The 26,953-nt window shown below is 42.8% G+C and overlaps 1 protein-coding gene and 1 pseudogene across 1 annotated transcript; one reads left to right on the forward strand and one right to left on the reverse strand.

Moving 5' to 3' along the window:
- Positions 1–1,268: 1,268 nt before the first annotated feature.
- Positions 1,269–14,806, reverse strand: ZKSCAN7 (zinc finger with KRAB and SCAN domains 7). The gene is given in 7 exon segments (XM_025461486.3): positions 1,269–3,793; positions 3,796–4,422; positions 6,251–6,377; positions 6,699–6,790; positions 8,239–8,407; positions 12,242–12,782; positions 14,661–14,806. Coding segments are annotated over 6 exon segments (2,259 nt in total). The 5' UTR covers positions 12,665–12,782; positions 14,661–14,806; the 3' UTR covers positions 1,269–2,972.
- Positions 14,807–14,862: 56 nt separating this feature from the next.
- On the forward strand, positions 14,863–26,653 carry LOC112668841 (KRR1 small subunit processome component homolog; annotated as a pseudogene).
- Positions 26,654–26,953: the final 300 nt, after the last annotated feature.

A 26,953-nucleotide genomic window follows, 5' to 3' on the forward strand; every position in this document is an offset into this window, starting at 1 on the left:
CAACTTGTTGCCTTTATCTACAAGCATATTTTTTTTTCTGACAAAAATCTATTCATCCAATCCAAAATGAAACAATCAGGATATTTTGAGGGTCACAATTACCTAAATATTCAACAATTTCCATCTTTATCATGACATCTGAAAACCAAAGAAACTCCAACTCATATTTGGGTAAATGAAGTCAATATCCAATTATTCAGGTCTTACCTTGTTGGTCAAAATGGCGGTAATGCAATGCTTTCCTCTGGGAATTCACAATGTATTTTGAGGACATTTCTCTAAGGTTATTAGAAAGGATCAAAAGATACTTCAGGTGATATATGTACCCCTATGTTTATTGTAGCATTATTTACAATAGCCAAGATATGGAAGCAACCTGTGTTCATTGATAGATGAATGGATAAAGATATGCTATATATATCTTCTTGTTTGGGACAGGGCTGGTAAAGTACACCTTTACCTCTCCCCCATTCTTTATAATGTGTGGTTTCATATAAAGCATTCAGATGCCTTAAAAGCAGGTCTATACCTCATCCTACTGGGTGCTGTGCATACATTAGTGGGAAGATTGCTGTGGTTCCATAAGGAATACCTACATTTTCCTATCCTAAGTCAAATACTTGCACCATTAGTTACTTGGAGCCAGTTTGACATGACATTTCCCCTTTGCACAGCTAGGACAAGTGCTTCCACAAGGCCCTACCAGGCTAGAACATGTCCTGATATTAGGGTCAGGTTATTTTTTTTCCCCATGAAGCAAAAGCAACTTGTGGTTACTCACAATTTGTCCCTAACATCTAGAGGTTTTCCTGAATGTATCCTTTGTGGTACTCCAGGAGGTCAATGCCTTGACAGAAATGTCTCCCAACATAGAATAATACTCAGTAACTTTTTAGTACCCATAATCTCTTACCTTTCTTACTAGATTTAAAAGCTGAATAATTAGGATTGGGGATATAGAGTATAGCTGTGGAATATTTTTTTTCTGTCCATAAGAGCTAAGAGAGTAAATGTCCAGCTCCTACTACCTTTACCATCATATTTGACCACTTGAACTATCTCCGGGGTATAAATTCAGTCTGATGTTTAAAAAATAAAGTTGAGTCCTTCATGCCAATGTTTAACAATCCAATAAAAATGATTTCTGGATATATATTACCAAAATTTACACAGAGGGAGAAACCTAAAGAGTATAACCATTGAATAAATCAAAGTGTTGCTAAAGCTACATCTTACCCAATTCCCTCCCATGTGAAAAAGGATCTGGCCACTATTTTTAGCCTTTAATGAGTAATTCCCAAGTTATACAAACTCTTTCAGAAAATAAAAGAGAAATACACTCTCTAAATACATTTTGGAAAGCCAGCAAAACCTTAGTAAATTCAATCTAGTTCTCCAATTAAAAAAAAAAAAATCACCACACACAAATGGATTTTATTCCAGGACTTCTAGGAAATTTCAATTACCTGGAAACTTCTCAAAAAACTATGAATTACAAAAATAAAGGACGTGACCCATAAAATTATATCAAGATTTTTTTAAAAACTTAATTAGAACTTATCAACTGTAAGTATAATGATAATTGCTATAGTGGGTACTATGGGCCAAGTACTGTTCTAAATACCTAACACTTAGGTACTAATTTTATCCTAACAGGCATAGCTCTACTTTACAGATGGAAGAACTGACACACAAGGGAGCTAAATAACTTGCCTAGGGCCATACAACTAGAAAAGTAGTTGGAGCCAAGATTTGAATTAGGGTACTAGGCACAAAGTCAGTGTTCTTAACTACTGTATTATCTTGCTTTTTCTAAAAACAGGAATAGAGGGGTGTCTGGTTGGCTTACGCAGTAAAGCATGTCATTCTCATTCCTGAGGTCATGAGTTCAAGCCCCACATATGCATGGAGCCTACTTAAAAAATAATAAATAAACAAACAAACAAATAAAAACAGGAATAGAAGGAAACTTCCTAAACACAATAGAGTATTTATCAAAAACCAACAATGAAGTACCAGTTGTGAGATGTCTAAGAATACATGTAGAAGATATCAACGAGGACCCTCTCTGTGATATCCTATGATGAGACACCACTTCTGTCTTTAGAAGCCTCTAGTCTAGTCTGACTAGGGTGGGGAAGGGGATATCAAACCCAGTTTAAGGATGGTCCAACTGGAGACCAGAGTTTTAAAATTTTATTTATTAAACAACTACTATATGAAAATTATTATTTATGTACTAAGAGAACAGATACCATAACTAACCTGAAAAAGCCTACGACAGGTTGATATGAAAATACACACATACACATTAAGTTCAGAATAACTGACAAGGTAATTTGATAATAGTTGCATACTGTAGCAACAACTATTTGGAGGGACTGAGATCAAATGAACAGAAGTTTAACAGGGATGAAGAAGCATGTCAAGACGGTCTTTCAGAGATGAGAGGGATCTGGAAGAATCTAACAAACATTAGATCCCACCTTTTTTTAAGGTAGGGAACACAAGTGAGGTTGGTCTGGATTAGAATGGAAGTGTAAAAACTATATAGGGGAGGGCCTCAGCCAAGAAAAAGGAAAGGATCCATCTTGCAATATGACTTGTGTAAGTGATAAAACAGAGGGGGTGGAGGAGAATAAGAAACTAATTTCTGTCCTTGAAAGCACACAATCTGATGATAGGATGCACAATCAGCAATAGGTTAGATTTTTCACAAATTAAAAGAATGGGGGTGGGGGAGAAAGAGTGGGGCAAAATAATTTAAAAAAACTTCCAGTACATGAAATGTGTAATGTTTACTTCCCTAACAGTGGAAACAATTACACATGAGGATTCCCACCCTCCCACCTTCATGGCTCACCAGAAAGCATGTAAAGAATGGTACATTCTGATGAGCAGTTTTAAGAGATCACAGTAAACATCCTTCTTATAAAAAAAGCTTAACTCAAAGTCCCTTGGAAAATTACATCTTAAGAAACTGAGCGAGCCAGACCTGAGTGCTTCTCTCCAGTGTGAGTTCGCTGGTGGTGATTAAAAGTGGAACGCTGACTGAAAGCTTTCCCACACTCAATACATTCATAGGGCTTCTCTCCAGTGTGAACTCTCTGATGCACAATGAGTTGTGAGCTGTCACTGAAGGCTTTCCCACAATCACTACATTTATACGGTTTCTCACCAGTATGGGTTCTCTGATGTACCATGAGGCTAGAGCTATAACTGAAGACCTTCCCACACGCATTACATTCATACGGCTTCTCACCAGTGTGGATTCTCTGGTGGATAATGAGGTGTGAGTTTTGGTTGAAGGATTTTCCACACTCCTTGCATTTATATGGCTTTTCGCCTGTGTGAAGTCTCTGATGTCGAATAAGACATTTACTCAGACTGAATGCCTTACCACACTCATTACATTCAAAAGGTTTTTCTCCAGTATGAATTCGCTCATGGTCAACAAGTTGAGAATTCTGATTAAAAGCTTTCCCACACTCACTACATTTGTATGGTTTTTCTCCAGTGTGGAGGCTCTGATGTCGAATAAGACATTTACTCCGACTGAAGGCCTTGCCACATTCATTACACTCATAAGGTTTCTCCCCAGTGTGGATCCTCTGATGGTCAATAAGATTTCTGTTAGAACAGAAAGCTTTCCCACACTCACTACACCTGTAAGGTTTTTTACCAGTGTGAAGTACCTGATGACGGACAAGATTTTTACTCCGAATGAAGGCCTCACCACACTCACTGCATTCATAAGGTTTCTCCCCAGTATGGGTTCTCTGATGGTCAAAAGTTTGGAACTTTCATTGAAAGCTTTTGCACATTCATTACATTTATATGGTTTCTCACCATTATGGAGTCTCTGGTGTTGAATAAGATGGGAGCTATGCCGGTAAGTATTTCCACATTCTCTGCACTCATAGGGCTTTTCACCCGTGTGGGTTCTGAGATGAACGATGAGCTGAGAGGTCTGCCTGAAGGTCTTACCACATTCACTACATGCATAGGGTTTCTCTCCTGTGTGGATTCTCTGATGCCCAATGAGGTGTGAACTCCGATTGAAAGCTTTACCACATTCATCACATTGATATAATTTCTGTCCCTTCAGTACTCTTTGATGTGCTGCAGCACTAGGGGACAGGTGTGGATGCTTCCCAAGTTCTTTATATTCATCACATCCACCTTTTGTGGATTTATCTTTGTCCTCATGTGTTATTTTGAAGAAAGCATTTTCCAGTCTGCTCCCTTCTTCATCTGAGGGTTGCCCTTCCAGCTTCTCTGAAGTACCTTCACAGGCAGCTCCTGCCTCTGGTTCCCCAGAAACTACTGCACAGAGCCCTCTTGACGTCCCATCAGATGACTCTGGTCCCTTAGAAACTGCCAGCTTCACAGGCAACTCTGAACACCGCATCCTAGTGTCACCTGCGGCCAAAAGAGAAGAAAACAACTTTTACACATTTCTTGTCCTACTGAGGAAACAGAGTCATCAGGAGTCTACGTACCTGAAAAAAACCTTCACATCAGGAGATGACACATTTTGAACAGGAGAAAAATGGGAAATAGCTCAAGCTTCTCTTCATGGACAGAAAGATGAAGAGGGGAAAGACAGTCAGTAGGGGAGGGTGGAAGAAGGGCTGTCAGGACACAGCCCATTAATTGTTCTAGTTAATTATCCAGTTAAAAGACAACCAGAAGGCAAGAGAGCAGACTGTAAAGGTGGTGTGACCTCACAGGAGTCACCTAGTAAAATGATGAACTATATAACGTCCTTTCCAACAAGATGCTGTAAGTTTCCATGGTTCCCAGTAAAAATATTGAGGAGAGGAGTGGCAAATACCTCAAATCAAAGATGACAAACAGTATGGGCAAACACATTCAGGGAAAAAAAACGTATCAAAAGAAGTGATTCTCACATGTGAGAAGATTCAGGTGACAAGATTCAGAGAAGCCACAGGCTCAGAAATGCTGGGGGAAAGTACTGGAAGGGACAGCAGAGCTCTAAAGGGGGGATCCTCTAGTCTCTGGAGCAATGGACTGGTAGAAGTCATACTGCAAGGACTGCATTCCTATAAAAATTAAGAAAGGGACTGATAATTTGAAATATGAATCAAAACATGTCTTTGGTATCTTGATAATGTGGAATCATAGAAAACTGAACAGCTAAATATTTCCTTTAGAATTTGGAAATGGTGGAAGAAGCAAGCGATCAGTCACGTCTAAACACAAAACTGTTGGTTCCTTTTAATCGTATCTTAACCAGGGCAAGCCGTCGTGGCATTTCAGCACACAGAAAGTCACAGGTATCACTGCCTCTCTGACTCCTGAGCCCACCACCCTCTGCCATGTTGGCTACTGTCCTAGACCTGCCAACCAGAGAACCTGTCCTGAAAACACTCCCTTCCAGGAAGCTGTCCTTGCTCTGTGCCAAGTAACTGGTCTCAATACCAGTCAGTCAATACCACGACTGACTAGACCAGGGCACGAGGCCCAAGTGTAGCTTCTCTAATATGTTACACCTCAGCCTCTGCTGCGGCCAGGAGCAAAGTTCTGCCCAAACAGAGATGACACTTAGTGGCTGAACCACCCTTAGAGTCCCTCTCTAAGTAAATTCTGAGCTGGAAATAGGGCAAAAGAAAGAAAACTAAAACAAGTAGGAGATCTAAGCTGAAATGACGCATGGAGAGAAGCCCAGCCATCAGGAGCCATTGCATGCAGAAACTGTGGCAGCGGAAAGTCTAATAATGCAGCGGCTATGAGGGGACAAAAGATTCAGAGTGAAGAAAATGAGTAGCAGTGGGAGGACAAAAGAGATACGCAGGGAGCAACTGCCTGACATTCCCTGGCATAAAAATTATTTGCTGTTGCTGCTGAGGGCCCTGTTTCCCAAAGGATGCTCTAGCTGGTGGGTTTTGTTTGATCAGGGTTTCCATTCCTTCAGCCTTACTGGAAGTAACACAGTAATGTTATACACACACAGTAATAATGTGAGCGGCTCCCTATTCCTTACAACTACAACTTCTAAATAAACCACCTTAGGCCAATTAATAATGAAGTAAAGACAATGCTGATAACTTAAGGCTGAGCGATGGGCACAGAGAGGTTCATTACACTATCCTCTCCGCTCTGTCTCATGTTGGCAACTTTTCACAATAAAAATTTAACAAGCAAACAAACAAACAAAAAAGAATGTAGCAAAGAAAATGTAAAGAAAGGAATGCAGACTACACTACTGGGGAACAGAAATCATTACCCAATGAGGCCACGCTGCAATAATTTCCCGGCATGATGCTCCGGTACACGGCTCTCTGACCGACTGCCGGACCTTTCCACTTCCTCTCAGTATAGTCCACAGACAGGAACTCGTACGCTGCAGACACCTGGAATGACAAGCTTCTATCGCTCAGGGATATTATATTCCCAGCCTGAAGACAGACACATCAGGGTATCAAGAGCCCAGGGTGGGGGCCTGGTGGGTAAAGGGTTGATAGGGGACAGAAGCTGGGATGACATATCTAAAAGGACAAGTCCAGGCCCAGACAGAGTCCATGAACTCAGCAGGCAGGACCTAATTCCAGAGGAAGTCATTAGGCAGGGAAACCGCAGGAGTAGTCTCAGAATTGGCCAGAGCCCTGAAGATGAGCGCTAGCTATGCCCAGGCCACAGACTTGGGAACTCATGGAAGACAGAGTCCAGCTCACCTGGGGCCTGACCATCTGAAGCACAGCTGCTGCTGCCTGGTCTCCTGACTTCCCAGCTTGGGAAAGGGCAGGCACCTGCGAAGCACACGGACCTGAGGGAGGAAAGAGAGCTGTGAGAACAAGCCCTGCCTCGGCTCCAATAGGGTCTGTGTCCCAGTGAGTGGGTTCAAGAGAACCCAGGCAGCTCCACACACTGCCTCTCATCCCTCTTCCATACAGGCGTTATTCTGAGTGTGCTGTGAATTTTCCATGCAGGTGTTATTCTCAGGGTGCAGAGGGTCCCTGGTCAAACAGAAATGGCCATTCCTCCCAGCCCTCCCTCACTTCAAATTCTCTGAAGGAAGCTATACTTCTGCCCACTTTCTCTCCCTGTGGCTTCCCTGGTGTCAGGCCAGCCTGATGTGCCCCTCACGTTTCTGGCCCCTCATTACTGATTTCTTTCCCTTCCTTCTCATTATGGACATTGCAGGCACTCAGGCCTCACAGCATCCCTTTTTGCTGTCACAGATCTCATTGACTCGCAATGCCCTAATGCTGCCTGCCTTCCCAGTTCCTAGCTCTCTTCTAGACCCCTATTACAGGCTTCCAGCTACCTACCGGACATCTCATTTGGGTGTCCCTCATCACCTGAAATTCAGAGTCAAATATGGATATTCTTGCCACTCTCCCTTCCTGAATCCAAATATTGGCCAAACTCTGTAATTTTCAATCCTCTTCATTGTTCCATGGATTCTTTCTCCACAACATGTTTCACGTCTGTCCATTTCTATTCCATTCAGCATTGCTCAGGCAATGATGACCTCACATCTGTTTTGGCACACTACCTTCTTACTGAGGCTCCCAGCCTCTTGTCTCACCATTCAATCCACAGTGGTCCCATGAGTCACATCAATTCTCCCAAAATATTGTTTCTAACACATGAGCCCCTCTCCAGCAAAATTTTCTAGCTTTAACCACAAAGGCCTGTAGAAGCAGACCCTGCACTTCCCAAAACACTTCCTCCTCATCCACCTTAGCGGGTTCCAAGGAACCCTAGAGTCTTTGTTTGTATCCTCTGCCCTGGTGCCTACCAGTTCTCCCCACCCCGCTTCAATTTGCTCCCCAATTTTTCACTGTCATGCTACCTCATCCATGAAGTCTCTGCTACCCAACCAGCCCATAATAATGTTTACAATGTCCATATTGGACATCATTTTCATGGCATCTGATATCTGGGGACAGATATCGCTCACTGTATCTTACAATGACGCCTCTTGCAGGTATGAGTGACTCTCTGTGAACTAGGTAATAAGCTCTTTGAAAGCAGTGACTGTGTACAATATATCTCTGGTCCCCAAAGTGCCTTATCCATGACATGTGTTTGACAAAAACTTGCTAAATACATGAATGATTAGAGAATAAGCAAAAGGAACAGACAAAGTCACCAGGAACGGAAGACAGAGGGCGGGGCAATGAGGGATTGCAAAAGGGTAGGTCAGGGATAAAGGAAAGGTGACTTGAGGAGAATAAGACTTGAGGCCAGAGCTGGGGAGTTGAGTACCAGAGTGCCCACTGGGGAAGAGATGTGACCCTGGGTCATGAGGAGGCTCCAGGCGGGCTCTAGAGGCTGAACCCTCACTGAAGGGTGAGGTAGGAAGAGATTCTTCTGTTGTACCCAGGGCTGTTGTCTCCTCCAAATGCATTTCCTGTTCCTGTGCAGGAGCTGAATCCTAAAGATAGGAATCACAATTGGATTCAAAAGAGTATCCTTCAAGGTTTGGAACCCAAAACCTCTAAAAAAAACACCCCCAAAAAGAAGCCAGGGAAAAGAACAGCCAATGTCCTAGCCCCACCAGTATAGCCTACTAGGGAAAAAATAGTTAAAGCAGAATCTATAGCTTGCAATCTTGCTTGCTATCCCTCTGTTGAACCTCTTGGTAGGAACCTGAAGACCAGATTATATAACCATTTCCACTTTGTCAATTCTTTAGACACAAATTTACTTATGGAGAACAATCTAGAAAAAGGAGCCAAGAGAGCATTCTATGCACTCCCTGTGACCTTAGCCTATAGAACAGACCAATCAGAAGTACGTAGGAAATAAATGAAAGGTATACATACCTATACATGCACATATGATACTACTGAGGCTGAAAGCAGAAGAACCCAGAATAGTGGCTGACAAACCTCAAGAGAGCTTTTCTAATTTTTCTCAGTGAATGTGTTTCCTCTTCAGAGAAGCCATTCCTAACCACGCTGACAAAGGGTAGTCTCGCTCTCAAATTACCTGATTACATATTCTATATGCTTTAACCCTTAAATTATCTATTTATACCTTTATTGTCTATTTCTCTCCCCAGTGAAAATATAAACTTTTCTGAGGGTAAGACCTTTGTCTTGATCACTCACTCCTAGAACAATGCTTGGCCCAATGCTGGTGTTCAGTTAATATTCGCTGACTGATTTTCTCTTGATAATTTTTTACCCTCTTGATACTTACTACTAGGTTTTAGAGTTATCTGCAAATCCAGTTTTCAATATGTACTATCCCTCCAAAATAACATATATAAAAAAGTCAATTAAAATCAGGTAACACCAAAAAAATAAATAAATAAATAAATAAAATCAGGTAACACCAATCTTCAGAGACCTTGAGAATACCTCAAAGCACAGGCATTTCTAATCCTTGCTTGTTGTCATCAAACCAGCTCCTCACAATCTCATAGTTACTTTTTCACCAGCATTCGGAGCTGAAAACCTAAAATACCATCTAAATGAATCACGTTTATCGGCTTATTTGCTTGCACTGGCACATACATAATACAGCATAAAATGAAAGGAAGTTCTTCCCAAACCCTAATGGATTTGCCCCGTTGGGTTACATCTGCTGAGATGTGAGGAGATTCTCTTCTTTACTGTATATCTCTCCAGCATAGTCCTAGAACCAGAAGTCTCCCTGGAGTCTCCACTGGACAGTTTCTATAAATGGGAGTTACAGCTCTTAAATACAGCTCTGTGGGTACTGGAAGATAGATCTTAACTACATCATGATAATACAAACTTGAAATTCACCAACAATTAAATGCTGGTTCAGTTCTGTTCATTACCTAGGACTCAGACTCCTAGGCTTTTTTTTTTTTTTTTTTTAAGATTTATTTAAAAAAAAAAAAAGATTTATTTATTCATGAGACACACACACACACACACACACACACACACACACACACACACACACAGAGGCAGAGACACAAGCAGGAGAAGCAGGCTGCATGCAGAGAGCCTGATATGGGACTCAATCCGGGGTCTCCAGGATCACACCGGGCTGAAGGCAGCGCTAAACCGCTGAGCCACCAGGGCTGCCTTTCTTTTCTTTGTAGGCAAGAAAACCCCATTCCAATTTTCATTCCTATATGGCATTCCACAGCAAGATAGTAGGGAAAAACTAGTGGCTTAGAACCTAGGGAGCTGGAAAATTCTGATTCCTACACTTGGTAGGGATCAACAAAAACCGTAATTCAGTTAGAGCTCAGGGACAGAGAGAACTTTCACTAATTCTGCCATCTTAGATGAATCAACCTCTCTGCGCTTGTATCACTTGTCAAATGGAGGTATGATTACTCTGCATAATCTGTAAGCCATATTTCAGCCCTGCTAGAAGCTGAAATAAGATACAGAAAATAAAAGCATTTAATACACATTGCATGATTCTGCAGCCCAGCAGGGATTACTCTACAGTCCTTTCCAGCCTCACTCCTGCTGAGCGGAATGACTCTGATCTGCAGTGATACTCCCTAATCTCCTCTGGCAAACTGCCATGTAAAAGATTGTTTATTCATTTAGCCATAAATACATTTTCCTTGCCTGTGCTCAGTCCCATCTCATGTCTTCCACATCAGAAAACTTAAGCTCGCAATAATGGCAGAATAAGAAATGGAAGTCCCAAGACCCTACTCCTAAGCAGGAGCCAAGAGTGTTCAGCTGCCCTGTCAACTATTAGTCACTTTCTTAAGTCTGTGACTTAGTCACCTGTTTCTGAGGCTCCCTGGACAAAAGATTAAGTTTTAATGGAGGGGGCATTCTCTTCAGCTAAAGCAAACAAAGGTGGGAAACAAAGAAATTTTTCTTCCACCCTCCTCAGTAAACGGCACTCAAAACAATTTCTTCAGCTACTTGTTAAATCTAATCGCTCTCTAGACCCTGGTGATGGCTGATTTATTCCTGTATTTACTTTTGTATATGAAGAAATAATGGTTGACAATGGATTTAATGCCAAATAAGCTGGTACTCTTGGAAAAAGGAGTAGCCCTCAGACTCCAATCAACTGGAACTGATTCCCTAGGCATAAATATTTTAACTATGTTTCTTAAGCTATGGATAAAATGATATGCTGGGTACTTGGGAAATGTAATATACTAGTTTTCCCTGGTAAAGCTCAAAGGAGTAAAAGAAGAGGGGACCCTAATCCACTCTGCTTGGTTAATTACAAGAAAGCAATTTTAGACTCCTCAGATAGAAATGACTTATCCATGTGTGATGGTCAATTTAGCACTAATCTGGGTGTTATGACCGTATTTTGTACAAGTGATCAAAATCCATATTTAGTTTACTCTAAGTAAAGATTATCCTAGATCATCTGGATAAGCCTGACTCAATCAGTTATAAAACGTTGAAATCAGAGCTGAAAGTTTCACGAAAAAGTAATTCTGCACGTTGACAGCACCTTCAGCCTATGCCTGCATTCTGGTTGACCTTTCCTGATGGCCTGCTCTACAGAGCTGCGCCACCAGCTCTCATAACCACATAAGCCACTCTGTAGTAACAATATAAATATATACACAAATATAAATATATAACATATAATTTCCTACAGGTTTTGCTTCTTTGGCTAATCCCTGACTGATACGTCTGGCCATAGAACTAGTTAGCCCTGTGGTCCTAGAAGCCAGATTTCCCCGTTATCTTACGGCTGACTTTCCAACTTTTCCTCTAATTTGAATTACCTTGGCTTTAAATTTGAGAAAACTCTATGAAACAGGGTAAACTAAAATTAAGATTAAAGAAAAGAGAGAGAGAGAGTGAGAGAGACCCCAGTTGAGTTAGAAAAGAAACAAATGATTATGAGGCCCTGAAATGTCCCCTCTTAAAAAGAACCTAAAATGCAGGAAGAGAAATAACAGACTCTGCAAAGTCCGAGGAAGTAATGAGAACTTTTCAAATGAAGGCCCATGTTATCAACATACCCAGAAATCTACTTCTCCCTACCACACTCCCCCATTCTAACCAGTATGTAGATCTTCTATCTGCTGGGAGTACTGTGTAGATCTCCAGGTTGAAGGGAGGCTCATGACACAGTATTTCACAACATGATGCACAGAGCTTGTTTGGGATCTGTATTTTTGTTTACGGCCTGAAGCACAAAACTATTTCCTCTCTACCCATGTAACTGGCTCAGGAATCCTAAGGGCAAACCAGCCTAGAGCCTAGGGAATGGAGAATGACTATTCTCAGGCTAATCCAAGCACTAGAGAATGGTTCCAGATGGCATTCTAGACTCATCCGCTCACCTCTCTTGGTCCACTGAGGTGTCTCTGAAAATCCTCCACCACAGCCACAGCCTCTTCACCACTCTCAGGGTGATGTAGCTGCACCCAGGTCCGTAACTCTCCAGGTAGGATGCTCAGGAACTGCTCCAGCACGAGCAGCTCCAGGATCTGCTCCTTGGTGTGTACCTCTGGCATCAGCCACCAGCGGCAGAGCTCCCGGAGCCGGCTCAGTGCCTCCTGTGGCCCAGACATCTCATGGTAACATAGCTGTCTAAAGTGCAGCCGGAAAATTTCACAGACAGATGGGTGGTTCTTTTGGAGACTACAGCCCTGACCCCAGGTCTGGCTCCCTGGCTCTTGCTTCATGGTCTGGCGGCCCTCCTGTTTCTGGAAAACAGCACCCCTAGGGATGAGGCCTAAAGTTCCCTTGCCTTGGGTGGCCATTGGGACCTCAAAGGGAAACTTGTTTCAGCTGCAGTTTGTCCAATTAAAATGATGCTTTGTACTTCAGGTCTCAGGAACTGTTTTCAGAGTTGGGGGCACAGGGCGATGGGGGTGTCACCTACAGAAATATCAAGACAGAAATTAGAATCCCAGAGTGTGGAGTCCTAGACTAATGACAGACCATCCACAGTTAAAAACCAAAGCTCCAGTAATGTCTGGGTGGCTCAGTCAGTTAAGCATCTGACTCTTGGTTTCCACTCAGGTGATGATGTCAGGGTCATGAGTTGAGCCCCACGTGGGGCTTGGCAATTAGCATAGTCTGCTTAGGATCCTTTCTCTCTCCCACTGCCCCTCCCCCCACTCACATGTGTGCACACGCTTGCTCTTTCTCAAAGAAATAAATCTTTTAAAAAACCCAAAATCAAAAAAACCCAAAGCTCCAGGGGGAAAAAATGAGGCACAATCAGGGCAGTCTCTAAGCATCTCTCTAAGGGATGTCCCTCCTTAAACCTTCAGTGTCTTCCATAACCCAAAATGATAAAACCTAAATGTCTATACCTAGCATTCATAGCCCTTTACCAGTTGGGCCTTGGGCTCTGTTCTAGACACATACCTTACCACTCTCCCCAGGTACCCAGGCCAGAGAGGCTGCAATGATCTCCAAATGAGCAATATGCAAGATGATCCAAAGGGTATATAAGAACACATGAAATTGTTACTTAACTCATATTTAGTTTATGTTTTATAAAGGGTATTGAAATTTGTAAAACAGTACCTATATTTAATTTACAAGTACACCTATGATGGAAGTTAACGCTGAAAGCTCTTCTACTCTTCTCCATTGTGACAGAGATGCACAACCGAGTTTGGGACTAAAGCTCTGGAGACACAGCTAGAAGCCACTCATACTCTAGCCCTGTTTGGATATTTCTTTTTCAACTTTTGACAAGCTTCTACTCACCTGTCAAGACCCAAAACAAATACCATTTTCTCCTGAATGTTTGCTTTCCCGATTGCCCCGTGTAGGAAGAAAGCTAGTAACCTCCCTCTCTGTACTTCTCACTAAAACATCGTTGTTTTAACTAGTTTATGCAGAACGTACCACTCACACCCTCATGGTAGACAGCCACTGAAGGAAAGGAACCCAATGGAGCAAATAAATGCCAGACCTTTTCTACTCAACCACCTCCCACAGAAAACCTTCCTGATCTCTCCCCGCTCCCTGCAGTTATTGCCTCAGTGAGCCCACAGTACCTTTCTCATCCAAACCTCTACTAGAACACCTCTCACACTGTTTTTGTGGTTCACACTGCATCTCCATTTTGTAGAAGGACTCAAAGTGCAGGCCTGATTCCCCATCTTTTTCTGTAAGTGTGTGTACAGGGCACACAGAGGTACACATCTGGTAAACGAATGAATGTGGTTCATTTGGCTGACACCGAAGTGGGAGAAAACTTTCTTCCCGTTTACATACTGAACTCTGAGAATCAGCACCTTGGCGGTAGCTGGGGCATCTATGCTAGTCACCACGCACTTCAGTAACCTTGGTAAGCTACTTCTCTCTAGGTTTCAATTTCTGTAAAAACAAAACAAAACTAAAATAACTGTTAATTGTGCTCTGAGATCCCACACCTGTACAAAGTTTGATCATTTTCCTACTTCCGTAACAGTTCGGAACGCTCAGGGCTACTCTCACCACCTGCACTTTCGGGTCTCCAAGTGACACTTCACACGTCTGACATTTCAAGACTCTGCCTGACCCCCTTCTGATGCTTCGTATGGTCTCTCAGGGCAAGGTGGGGAAAATCCCCATCTACATTTTGCGTTAAACCAGGGCTTCTGCGGCGCCGCTCACCTGGCCACGTGTGCCTTTTCCCCGCTGTACCGGCAGGTGCAGGCTCCCGGCCAGGCACCGGGTCCGGGGCGCGGGACGGAGCGGCGGCTGTGGCGCGTCCCCGGCCCGGGCGGCACCTCCCTCCCACCCCGGTCCGCTCACCCGGGTGCAGTCGCCTCGGGCCTGGGCGCGGAACGCAGTCGGAGCCCGCAGACGCCAAAACAATGGCCGGGCCGGAAGCGTGAGCAGGGCGCACTTCCGGCCCCTCCAGGATCCCGGAAATCCCTGCGGCGAAGGGCGGTGCGCGCTTCCCTGCGGGCGGGACCGCGGGCGCCGGGACCGCCGCCTCCACCCCACACCCCACACCCCACACCCCACACCCCCCGCCCGGCTCCCGGCTCCCGGCTCCCGGCGGGCGCCGCGCAGTACGAGGGGGCGGAGTCTCCGGTGAGCTCGCCCGCCGCGCACGTGCCCCTCGCGGACGGCGTCCAGGCCTGCGCCGCCCCCGCGCCCCCGGCCCTGCCGCTGCCGCCCGACTTCAGAGACGTTTCTGTCGTCTGAAAAACGCTTCACAGGCTGTGAACGCTGGCGGGGGTAACCTGCAGACAAGACCCTACGGGGCAAGGGCCTGGGAAATCCGGAGGCTTCCCGTGTTGTTGCTGTGCGTGTGATGCCCAGGGCAGTTTCTCCCGACCTGAGTAAGCAAGGGGCATCTCCGTCTTACTAAGGAAGACACAGGCCCGGGACTGCTCCTTTGGCCAATGGATGTGGCTGCTGTTTCCTAGAGGTAAGCCCTGGACCTCTGGCCAAGGAAAGGCCCCGACGGAGTGCCGAGGTGCAGATAAAAACTGCAAAAGTATACGGACAACATAACCTTGTTGCACTTGTCTAGTATCTGGGTGGCAGGAGTCACCCAGGTGCTCTCCACCTGGAAGAATGGTTTGCACACAGAAGCAGTTCTTGGAGTTAGACGTGGGGGGCCTCAGGGACCCTCACAGTCCTGCTGCCTGGAAGCCCATGTCAGGCGTGGAGACCAGCGAGACCAGCAGGCCTCCGAGCTTCCTGAACAGAACTGGAAGTCGCTCCAAGGCCCGAAGACCACGAGGGAATCGCTCCCGGCGCATCTCTAGTTCACGAACCTTCCCAAGCCCCTGCTGGTGGCGGGGCAGCTGGGCAGGGGTGGGCTGTGTTGCTGTGTGTGCCTCGTTCCCCTGCAGGGGGGAGCTGCTGTCTGCGGCTGCCTCCGCCCGTAGTTGGAGCTTGTATTGACCTTCACTGGTGACGTAGTTGAGACCAGCCCAGAGAGCGGTGGGGACCTTCCGCTGATCTCAGTGCATCAGCGACCCTGCTTGGTTGGAACGCTGGCGTCCGCCTCCACACCTAGTACCCTCCCGACTTGCCACGCTTCCTTCCCGGGGCTTCTACCCTAGGAGTTTTAGGAGAGCAGGTACCATACCCCCTGTACTCCGTTTGGCTAAATCCCCGCTCTGGGCCTGTCGTTGAGACCCCAACCCTCTCACCCGATCTCCAGCTCTGCCTCTGGTCCTTCCGGCTGCAAATTTGCAAACTGGAAAGAGCATTTCCAGGCTGTCCGACGCGCAAGTCCCAGCCACCATAGTTGTTAGTGAGGACTCACGGACTGCACGAAGGATCCTTAGACTCGTTAGTCTAGCCACCATCTTCTTATTTTACAGGTGGGGAAATGGGGCCACAGGACGATAGAAGCCAAGATCTGCCTTTCATTCCAGAGACCTCTTTCTGAGCCAATTTCCATGACTTTGATTCTCTGGAAGCACCATTTTGGTCTTGGAAAGAATAAACTTGACACTGATGGTTGTAATCTTTCAGTTTCTGGGTTTGTTGGATCTCAGATTTGAAATCCAAGTTCTTCTAAAAGCAGTCTCAAACATAGACTAGATTTCTTTCCAGCCTTGTAAGTATGACAGACCTGAGCTCTGTACTTAACTGCATAGAATTTGTTATCTTGGACAAGTTATGTATCCAGTGAGTCTTAAGTCTCTTCATTTGTGAAATGGAAAAAAAAAAAAAAAAAAAACCCATGCCTGTTGACACCTCCCAGTTGGGAGGATTAAGTGAGGTAAGTCGGGAGCTTTGACATGTCCTAATAAGCACTATATAAACATAAGGAAGACAACTAAGTAAAAACTTTGCATTTTAGAAGGGAGATAAGAGAGTAAGAGTAGACCTTGAAAATGTCACGGCAGATATGGGTGACTGGCAAAATGCAGTATTTTATAGCCAACATAAAATTCAGAGAGCCAAGGGAGGGATTGATTTTGAAAGAGATCATAGCCTCAAAGGGAATAGCATTGAATTGAGCCTTGAAGTAGGACTTGGACAGGTTTTGGGGAAGAGAGGACAATATGGTCAAATATCAAGATATATGTATTTTTGGGAAGGGGTAATCATTTCAGTTCAAGTTATTTCCTTTTGTAAGCTGTAGGAAATAAAAAACAGTGATGTGATTTCTAGTTTTGATGTATAAAATCTCTGTGCCCCCAAACCACCATACCTCCTGATGATCCTGTTGTGACACCACTTTAGAGAACAGGTGATACTTAACATTCCTTATTGCTACTTAAAAAATGGAAAGAGAGCCAGGAAGAAGCTGAACCCTGATATTCTAGGGAATTTGTAAATTCCCTCCACATCTGAGGCCTCTAGGAATGCCTCCATCTGACTTTGTAGCTCTTTCTTAGCTAAGCATACATCTTTTCTAAGAGTAGCTAGTGCATTACCCTATACCCCAATAACATCAATGTTCTGCACACTAGTGTTTCTACAGATTAAGCATGCAGAATGCCCTAAATGAGTAGATGTTTCCTCTTAGAGGAGACATTATGGAAGGGCCAAGCTGTTTCTCCCCCATTTACAGGAGTATATTTTCCTCCTCTCTTTCATAGTAGGGCCTGAAACAATCCTGTCCTTAGGGGTTTCTCACTATAATGAGTTAAGCCTGCACCAATTCTCTGTCATTTCTAGTTCCTTCCACTCTCCAGAAATGGATAGAGCCTGAGAGGAAGGTTCTCAATGAAGAAATCTGATACCTCTCTAAGAACTTTTTAGGGTTAGAAGGGGCTTGTTTTCCAGTCATTTCCAGTCATAGGGATGCACAATAAAGTTTGGAGAGTAAAGCTCTAGTAGAAATTTCTCAATTTCAAAATGTCAGTTATATTTTGGAATTTGGCTTATGTTTGCTCTTTGCTTCTAGGACTAAAATAAATGTTAAAAAAATAAAATAAATGTAGATATTCTCTCTCTAGAAGAGAAACAAGTTTGGATTTTTCTAGACCGCTTTTCAGAATTTTGTTTCATCTCATTAATCCTGATCACATACTTGAGTTCCAAGCAATTTCACACTGCTGTGATGTCTTCTAATTTCAAAACTCATAGCAGATGCTAACCACTAAACATCTCTGGAAACACTGTCTAAAAAATGAACTTATAGCTGGCTTCCCCACCTATGTCTTTGGATTTTTTTCCTCTAGTCTACATTACTTCAAGCAATTTCTGAAATGTCAACTTCATTGAAGTCAAGCTATTATTACATATACATATCTATTATATCCCAATAGATTGATGCAGAAGCAGATATAAGATTCTTGCCATCTTCTATTAAACAGTCTTTAGTCAACTAATCCAGCAGTTACCACTTTAGTTTACTTAAGTCCAAAATCTCTGATAAGTGCACCTAGAGCAGTAAATTCAGTCCAATCTAAAATTAGCCTGTATATTTTTTGGATCCAATTTATAGGGTTCTCATATAATCCCAGGTAGATAATACCCACTTAGGAAAGATGTATATTCTTAAATCTCTAATCGTTCTCTCATAGGACTCTGCTGAAGGCAATAAGAAGAGCAAATACCAAAATTCTGAGTCTTTCCTGTAATTTCCTCTAATGTTTTGTTTTGTTTTGTTTTGTTTGTTTTTGTTTTTTTTGTTTTTTGTTTTTTTCCTCTAATGTTATAGCTTTAGTCAGCATGTGGTCTGCAGTGCAGTGGACTACACGTGACTGAATGAATGCTTTTCCACTGTATAACCAGGGTCACCAGCAGTGTTCTACTATAATGGCGTTTCTCAATCCTAATCTTTTTGAATCAGATAACTCTTTGTTGTAGGGAGCTGTCTTAGCCATGTAGGATTTTAGTAGAATTCCTGGCCTCTACCCATTTAGATGTCAGTAGCATCCCATCCAGTTGTGACAATAAAAAATGTCTACAGATGTCCTCTGGGGAATACTACAAGTTCCAAATTCTGTATCAATGAATAATGCTTTGAGCGGTAATGGAAACCTCAAAAACAGCAGCTTTAGCAAATTAGTATATTTTTCTCGATACCAAGAACATTGCATCTACATTGCAAGTAGGACTGAAGGGAAAGGTCAAATTATCTCCCCAAGGCTTTTAAAAAGTTTTGTGATAAAAGTCAACTTCAGGGACCCCTGGATAGCTCAGCGGTTGAGCGTCACCTTCGGCTCAGGGCATGATCCCAGTTCCAGGGATCGAGACCCACATCAGGCTCCCTGCAGGGAGCCTGCTTCTCCCTCTGCCTAGGTCTCTGCCTCTATCTGTGTCTCTCATGAATAAATAAATAAAATATTTTTTTTAAAAAAAGAGACAATTTCGCCCAAAACTTTCTCTTACATATTAGAACTAAACATATGGCCACCCTTAGTTCGCTTAGAAGGCTGAATATTTTCAGTTTCTTGCCTCTACATCAGCAGCTCTGTCCAATAAAATGTACTATGATGATGGAAATTTTCTATATTCTAAGAATATGATAGACACCAACCATTTGTGGTAACTGAACATTTGAAATGTAGCTAGGTAGTATGACTGAGGAAATTTCAAATTTTCTTTGATTTAAATTACTTTAAATAGGTGTATATGGCTAGTGGCTACCCAATTGGACAGCTACAACTCAAAGTAGTCAAGAAGAAAAGGATGAATAGGTAAGAAAAGTAAGCCAACCTAGAATATCTGCCCCAGGGCTACTCTTACTTCCTTGAGCATCCCCTCAACCTAGACGTCAGTGATAACATACTCTCAGTTCACCTTCTTTGACACACCCTGCCTAGTATATAGCATCAAACAATTACTGGGCTCTCAATATGGACCAAACTCTTCCTTCATCCACTCCATAAATGTCAGTGTTCCCTGGAGTTTTCCTGACCCTCTTTTCGTGTCACTTTTCACGCTTTCCTTCTTTGAATTAGCTCATTGTTTCACCCACCTCCCACAAACCGATGACTTCCAAATCTAAATATCTACTACAGTGAACTCCAACTTCATACATCTGTCTCCCTACTTGTTTCTACCTAGATGTCTCATGGCATCTCAAACTCAGCCTATCTTGAGTGATTACTGATGGCACAAATATTTCTTTTGCACCATGCCAGTCAGTGGGTTAGCTGTGAGGAATAAAGATACAAATAGTCTAGACTTGAGTCCTTTTGATGCTTAGAGGTTAGCAGGCATAATAGGTAGGTTTTCTCTACTGAACTGGCTTCTACTCTTCATTTGGTTCTATTCATTCTCACCCAAGTGCAGAGTTTTTTCCCATTTCACAATGTCATTCTTCTAGATTAGTGGTTTTCAAACTCATTAGTCTTAGAAATCTTTGACCCTCTGAAAATGTTCAGGACCCTAAAGAGCTGTGTTTGTGGGGTTTTATCTCTTGAGGTTTACTTATTAGATGTAAAAGTGAGACACTTAAAAATATTTATTCATTTATTTAGTGATTATATAAACCTATCACATGTTAATATTTACATTACTTACATTTTTTATGAAAAATAACTACTTTCTAAAACAAAATAGGGGATCCCTGGGTGGCGCAGTGGTTTAGCACCTGCCTTTGGCCCAGGGCGCGATCCTGGAGACCCGGGATCGAAACCCACGTCGGGCTCCCGGTGCATGGAGCCTGCTTCTCCCTCTGCCTATGTCTCTGCCTCTCTCTCTCTCTCTCTCTGTGTGACTATCATAAATAAATAAAAAATTTAAAAAAATAAATAAATAAAAAATAAAACAAAATAGAAGAATGGCATTGTTATACATTTTTCTAACTCTTTAAAGACTGATTTAATAGAAGATGTCTAGGTTTTCATATATGTTCCTACATTCAGTCTGTTGGACTATGACAGATATGTATATATCTTCTGCACACTCCACTGTATACTCAAAATGAGAGTAAAGGAGGTATATGTTGGCAAATCGAACTCCAATAAAAAATATACAAAAAAAAAGAGAGTAAAGGAGGAGAGTGACATTATTATTGTTGTTGTTATTATTATTGTTATAAAGATAATTTGGACTTTGTGGACCTCTTGAAGGTGTCCTAGGAATCCCAGGAATCCCCAGACCATACTCTGAGAAGTGCTTGTTCTTTAGACCACCAGGACCATTGTCTTGTCTTAGGATGCTTACAAATGACCTATGTGAAAAGGTGGTTTGGATAGGCTGTGCATGCCTCAGGTCATACATCATGTCTCTCCTACTGTTTGAACAAGGTTAATCTGTAGGCAGCTGTTGAAAAAAGACCCTTGACAGATGGCTCCTGGCCACAGCAGTGGGGACTTGAATTTCGAGGGAGTGGTCTTGAGTCACTGGTAACAATGATATATGCACAATTAGAAGCTGGTACACTCCACATATGTGCTTCCCTCCTCTCCTTATGGTCTCTCCAGTTCCAGAAGGACACATCAAACTCCTCCTGCTTTATGCTTCTTCATTTCACTTGCGACCCTATGTTTCTTCCCTGTCCCAGCCCTAAAATAATTTTATATTACCCCCCCCTTTCTTTTAATATGACATGTATGGAAAACCATTAACCTTTGCTCTTTGACTGGGTTTTGTTAATCAACATCTTGATTTTCAAGACTACCATCTCTGATGTGCAGTTTCAAGTATCTTATTCAGATGTCAAAACTAAATTTCATTTCATTCTCTTTGCATCCCTGTTGTAACAATTCTATATTCTCCCCAAATTGCCTCTGACTGCCAAGGGGAGAGATATATAAATGGGGGTAAAATGGTCACTTTGGGGGGTGTGGTATAAAAATCATGTCAACTGACATCAAGTGAGGGGATCCCTGAGTGGGTCAGTGTTTGGCACCTGCCTTCAGCCCAGGATGTGACCCTGGAGTCCTGGGATCGAGTACTGCATCAGGCTCCATGCATGGAGCCTGCTTCTCCCTCTGCCTGTGTCTCTGCCTTTCTCTCTGTGTGTCTCTTATGAATAAATAAATAAAATATTTTAAAAAATTGACATCAAGTGATTATCTTACCAGACAGGGAGTTGCAAACCTCACATCCCTGTCCTCATAAACAGGCTTCTCTTGGATTCCCCAGTCTAATAAACAGCCTTACTGTTGAACAGTGGCAATGATGAGAATGGAAGTTAAATCCTCAATCATTCATTCATATTCTCATTTAGCATGAGAGCACTTACTATATGTTGGAGAGAGTGGTGGTGAGAAAAATGCAGGCTTTGTTCTTTTATAACTTACCTTTTAGTGAAAGGCACAAACGCTAATCTAAGTTATTAAAAATGCTTCAAAAAGAATGAACAGATTATGAGATTGAGGATGTGATGGCGTTGTTGGAGTGTTCTCTAGTATACCCTACAGCTTCCTGTAGTCCCTGGAATGTTGCTTGGTACCCGTGGTCATGTGTGGAATGAAAGAACAAAAAAGACAGATTACTTCCTCTAAGCAAGGCTTAGTGCATGGATCTCTTAGGCTAAAGTTTTTTTCCCTTCTTCACTTCTTCACCTCTGCAAAAGCTTTTTTCTTTTCTGACTTCCCATCCACAGAAACCTCCAGGTGTCTTGAATGGGCTTCCAAACTTAAAGGTATACATGATTTTCAAAACTATAGAAAGGAAAGGGTTTATGACTCTGGAGTCTGGAACAATACTCCTGAGTCCAGGAGTGGTGAAAAGGTAAGACCTTGTTGACTTTTGGGAACTAATCTACCACTGTCCATGTGGGATTTTTGAAAATATGTAGCCAAAGGTCACTCACTGAAGGTTCCTGATGGTTTCCATGTAGGTGGAATAAGAGGGGAATCTAGATGCTCTGGATAGGTGGAAGAAGAGGAGGTTTGGTGTTAAACCCTCTTTCTGGGAAAATTTCTCTAGTTCCAAGGTCATGAGAAAAATTACCACCTCAATCTGATGCTGGCACTTAAGGAATAAGTTAGATCTTTCCATCATGCTCTCTGAACCATAGCACTTTGCGCACAAATGGCAGTGTTCAGACTATATGATAATGTCACCAACTCTGAAATGATTCTAGTAAACAAGGACAGTCAACAAGGCTGTCCAGCCTACACTGACAGGGCACAAGCTGGACTTGGAGGTTGCCAGGAATGTAGCACTGATGTTATATCCCCAGAGTGCTTTCTTCCTGAGGGGGAACCGTGATGCATCTTTGGGGGACCATTTCTCAGCTCTATAGCTCCTAACTGTAACAGTTCCTAATTGTGCGGTCTGGAGCATGTGGCTTTACCTATCTGAGCCTCAGTTACTTCTATCTATAAAATGGTGGTAGCTATCTCTAGGTGGCTCTGTGGGAAAAAAAAAAAAAGGGATAACAGCCCTAAGAAACTCAACACAATGCATAGTAAGATTATATGGCAGATCTCTTCACTTTCCCTTGTATCTTCAGGGAGATGAATTCCATGCTAACTTTCCTCAGGTATTAGGATGAATGTAGAAACCATGACACCTTAGCTCAGGAACAAGCTGATAAAATCTTGGAGCTCAAAGACCAGAGAGCCCCGAAGATCTCCCAGCTTCCTAGAGAGGGAGAGCAATGTTATTAATAGGCTGTCATGATGATATGTATGAGTGGTGGTTGGGCTGCCACTAAATCTGGAGAAGTTGGCCTGGTGGTGGTTCGGGGGGCTGAGGCATTGTTGTGGTGGCTTGGGGGTGAATGGTTCAAGCCCAACTGAGAAAGCTGCAGAGGGAGGGTCAGGTAAGAGCTCAGAGTGAGGGGGAGAGGGAGGAAGATCTCCTTTTGGAACACATTTGCAGCTGATCATTTGGGGTGGGGGAATGGCCAGGTTGGTCAATTAGACATTAATTGGTATCTACCAGGCCTATTGGAAGAGAATGTCTATTAAGACCAAATCCTGGAAGATGGTGTCCTCCTCCATCAACGGGCTAGCCAGGGCCAATGGGAGAAGTGAATTTCGTCCCAAGCAGCCAAAGCCAGAGAACGGAGATGAATCAGAACTCCTCACTGTTCCTGATGGTTGGAAGGAACCGGCTTTTTCTAAAGAGGACAATCCCAGAGGACTCTTGGAAGAGAGCAGTTTTGCAACTTTGTTCCCAAAATATAGAGTCTTACTTGGAAGAGTGCTGGCCTTAGGTACAGAAAGCCTTGAATGAACATCACATTAATGCAACCCTGGACCTGATCGAGGGCAGTATGACTGTTTGTACAACAAAGAAGGCTTTCGATCCATATATCATAATTAGGGCCAGAGACCTAATAAAACTTTTGGCAAGAAGTGTTTCATTTGAATAGGCAGTACGAATTCTTCAGGATGATATTGCATGTGACATCATGAAAATAGGTTCTTTAGTAACAAATAAAGAAAGATTTGTAAAAAGAAGACAATATCTCATTGGTCCCAAAGGATCTAGATTAAAGGCTTTGGAACTCTTAACAAATTGTTATATTATGGTTCAGGGAAACACGGTTTCAGTCATTGGACCTTTTAGTGGCTTAAAAGAGGTTTGAAAAGTAGTCCTAGATACTATGAAGAATATTCATCCAATTTATAACATTAAAACCTTAATGACTAAACGAGAGTTGGCAAAAGATTCTGAATTAAGATCACAAAGTTGGGAAAGATTCTTGCCACAGTTCAAGCACAAAAATGTGAATAAACGCAAGGAACTAAAGAAGAAAACTGTCAAGAAAGAGTACACAGGGATCCCTGGGTGGCGCAGCGGTTTGGCACCTGCCTTTGGCCCAGGGCGCAATCCTGGAGACCCGGGATCGAATCCCACGTCGGGCTCCCGGTGCATGGAGCCTGCTTCTCCCCCTGCCTGTGTCTCTGCTTCTCTCTCTCTCTGTGACTATCATAAATAAATAAAAATTAAAAATAAATAAATAAATTTAAAAAAAAAAAAGAAAAGAAAGAGTACACACCATTCCCACCACCACAGCCAGAGAGTCAAATTGATAAAGAATTGGCTAGTGGTGAATATTTTCTGAAGGCAAGTCAAAAGTAGCGTTAGAAAATGGAAGGCTAAACAAGCAGAAGCTCTCAGTAAGAGAAAAGAGGAAAGAAACAAAGCTTTTATTCCACCTAAGGAAAAACTAGTTGTGAAACCAAAGGAAGCTTCTACTGAAAATAAAATTGATGTGGCTGCCATCAAGGAAAAGATTAAGGAAGCAAAGAATAAGAAACTGGGAGCTCTTGCAGCTGAAGAAGTTAAGCTTAAAATGGAAACAGATGAAAAAAAGAAGAAAAAGTAACATTAAAAAAAAGTCCCTGAACGAGAACTCATTAAGCTATCTCCTTTTGTAAAGGATTTTGAAATACTAGGGCTTTAATAGCCTATGTGAGAAGGAATACTCTGATTACATTTTCTGAGTTTGTGTCATTCTTCAAAATTGTGTTTATATAAATAGCTGTTCTTTATTAAAAAAAAAAAAAAAGACCAAATCCCTGGTCTTAATCACAAAAATATAGCCTACCCTCAGAGGAAAAGCAGTGAACATTTTGGATTATCCCTAGGGAAGATGGTCTCCAATTGCAATGATACCATAAGGAAAATAACTCAAAGTGTTGGGTCCATTGATGCCTTTTTTTTAGCTGCTTTGTAAGTTCGCAGACAGAGGTACCCCTTGTTGGAGTCAAGAGAGAAAACAAAGGAAAATGAAGTTTGGAGTTTGTAGAAGTGCTTAAAGCCAACCTGCTCCAATCTGGAGGGCATGCAGAACTGCTGCTGCTGCTGCTGAATTTAGTGCAAGTGACAAGGATAGGATGCTGACTTATGTTGCCTGTCTATTGCAGTGATCAGCATAGCTGCCTTAGAGATACTGTGGAAAGGGGACCAGCCACCACCTACTCTCCGATAGGAACATCATGTACATTGGCCGAGGACAAGAGTTCTGTCTAATAGCCCACTGTCCAGCCCCAGGGTTGCCATTTCTCAGGAAGAATGGGAAGCGAACCGGGGTCAGCAGCACCCTCACTGCCATGGCCTACCCCTTGGGTGGGCATTGGTTCCTCCAGAGAATTTGATTTGGCAGTTACTGCATTTCTTTTACATCATTTTCTTTGCTACCCAAATAGTACTTATTCATTGTAGAAATATAAGAAAATGTAAATAAAATAAGAAATTAAAAAGATAATCTGCCAATCTTTTCGTCTACTTCTTATAGTTTTTTTTTCTTAAACTCTATCCTCAATGTGGGGCTTGAACTCATGACCCCTGAGATTAAGAGTCACATGCTCTACCAACTGAGCGGGCTAGGTACCCTTCTTTCTTATGTTTTTCTTGTTGTTGTTGTTAATGCATAGACAGAAACACACAATTTTTTTTTCCTTACAAAACCAATGGTAGAGAAAATAGAGCTGTGCAAGTGAATTTAGGTCAGATTTTCCAACCCCTTGATTGCATAGTAGCCCCTGTTACAGGGAGAGAATTCAGCCTGGCGTGTTATCCCATGCCATCCAGTGAACCCGGCCCTGCACAGATCACAGATCTTGTCATTCTGTGTGACAGAAAAAGGCTGGCAGGCAGTTTTAGCTGTAGAAGGTGATTGGCTATGTATAGCAGTTTATTTCTTTTAAGATATTATGTATTTATTCATGAGAGACACAGAGAGAGAGGCAGAGACACAGGCAGAGGGAGAAGCAGGCTCCTGGCAGGGAGCCCAACACGGGATCTGATCCCAGGACCCCAGACCCTGGGATCACAACCTGAGCCAAAGGCAGACGCTCAACCATTGAGCCACCCAGGTGCCCCAGGACTTTATTTTTTTAGGGCCAAGCAGCTATGTTTCTTGGAATAACGCTATATCTAATCCTGATGCTATGAAACTTCCAGTCATCCTTCTATCTTGTACATATTTAATCCCTTTGAATAGATTGTCTAAATCCTCAGAAATATACTAAAAGGGGCACCTGGGTAGCTCAGTGGCTGAGTGTCTGCCTTTGGCTCAGGTCGTGATCCCGGGATCCTGGGATCGAGTTCTGCATAGGGCTCCCCACGGGGAAACTGCTTCTCCCTCTGCCTGTATCTCTGTCTCTCTCTGTGTGTCTCTCATGAATAAATTAAAAAAATCTTTTTTTAAAAAAGAAAAATACTAAAAGATTTTCTGGTTTTGGGGGGAAATGAAGAAATATATAATCCCTTTTGTAAAAGTAATATGTGTTAATTTTTTTTAAATTCAGAAACATAGATTG

This window comes from Canis lupus, chromosome 23, assembly GCF_003254725.2.
Source record: "Canis lupus dingo isolate Sandy chromosome 23, ASM325472v2, whole genome shotgun sequence".
In the NCBI taxonomy this organism is placed as follows: Eukaryota; Metazoa; Chordata; class Mammalia; order Carnivora; family Canidae; genus Canis; species Canis lupus.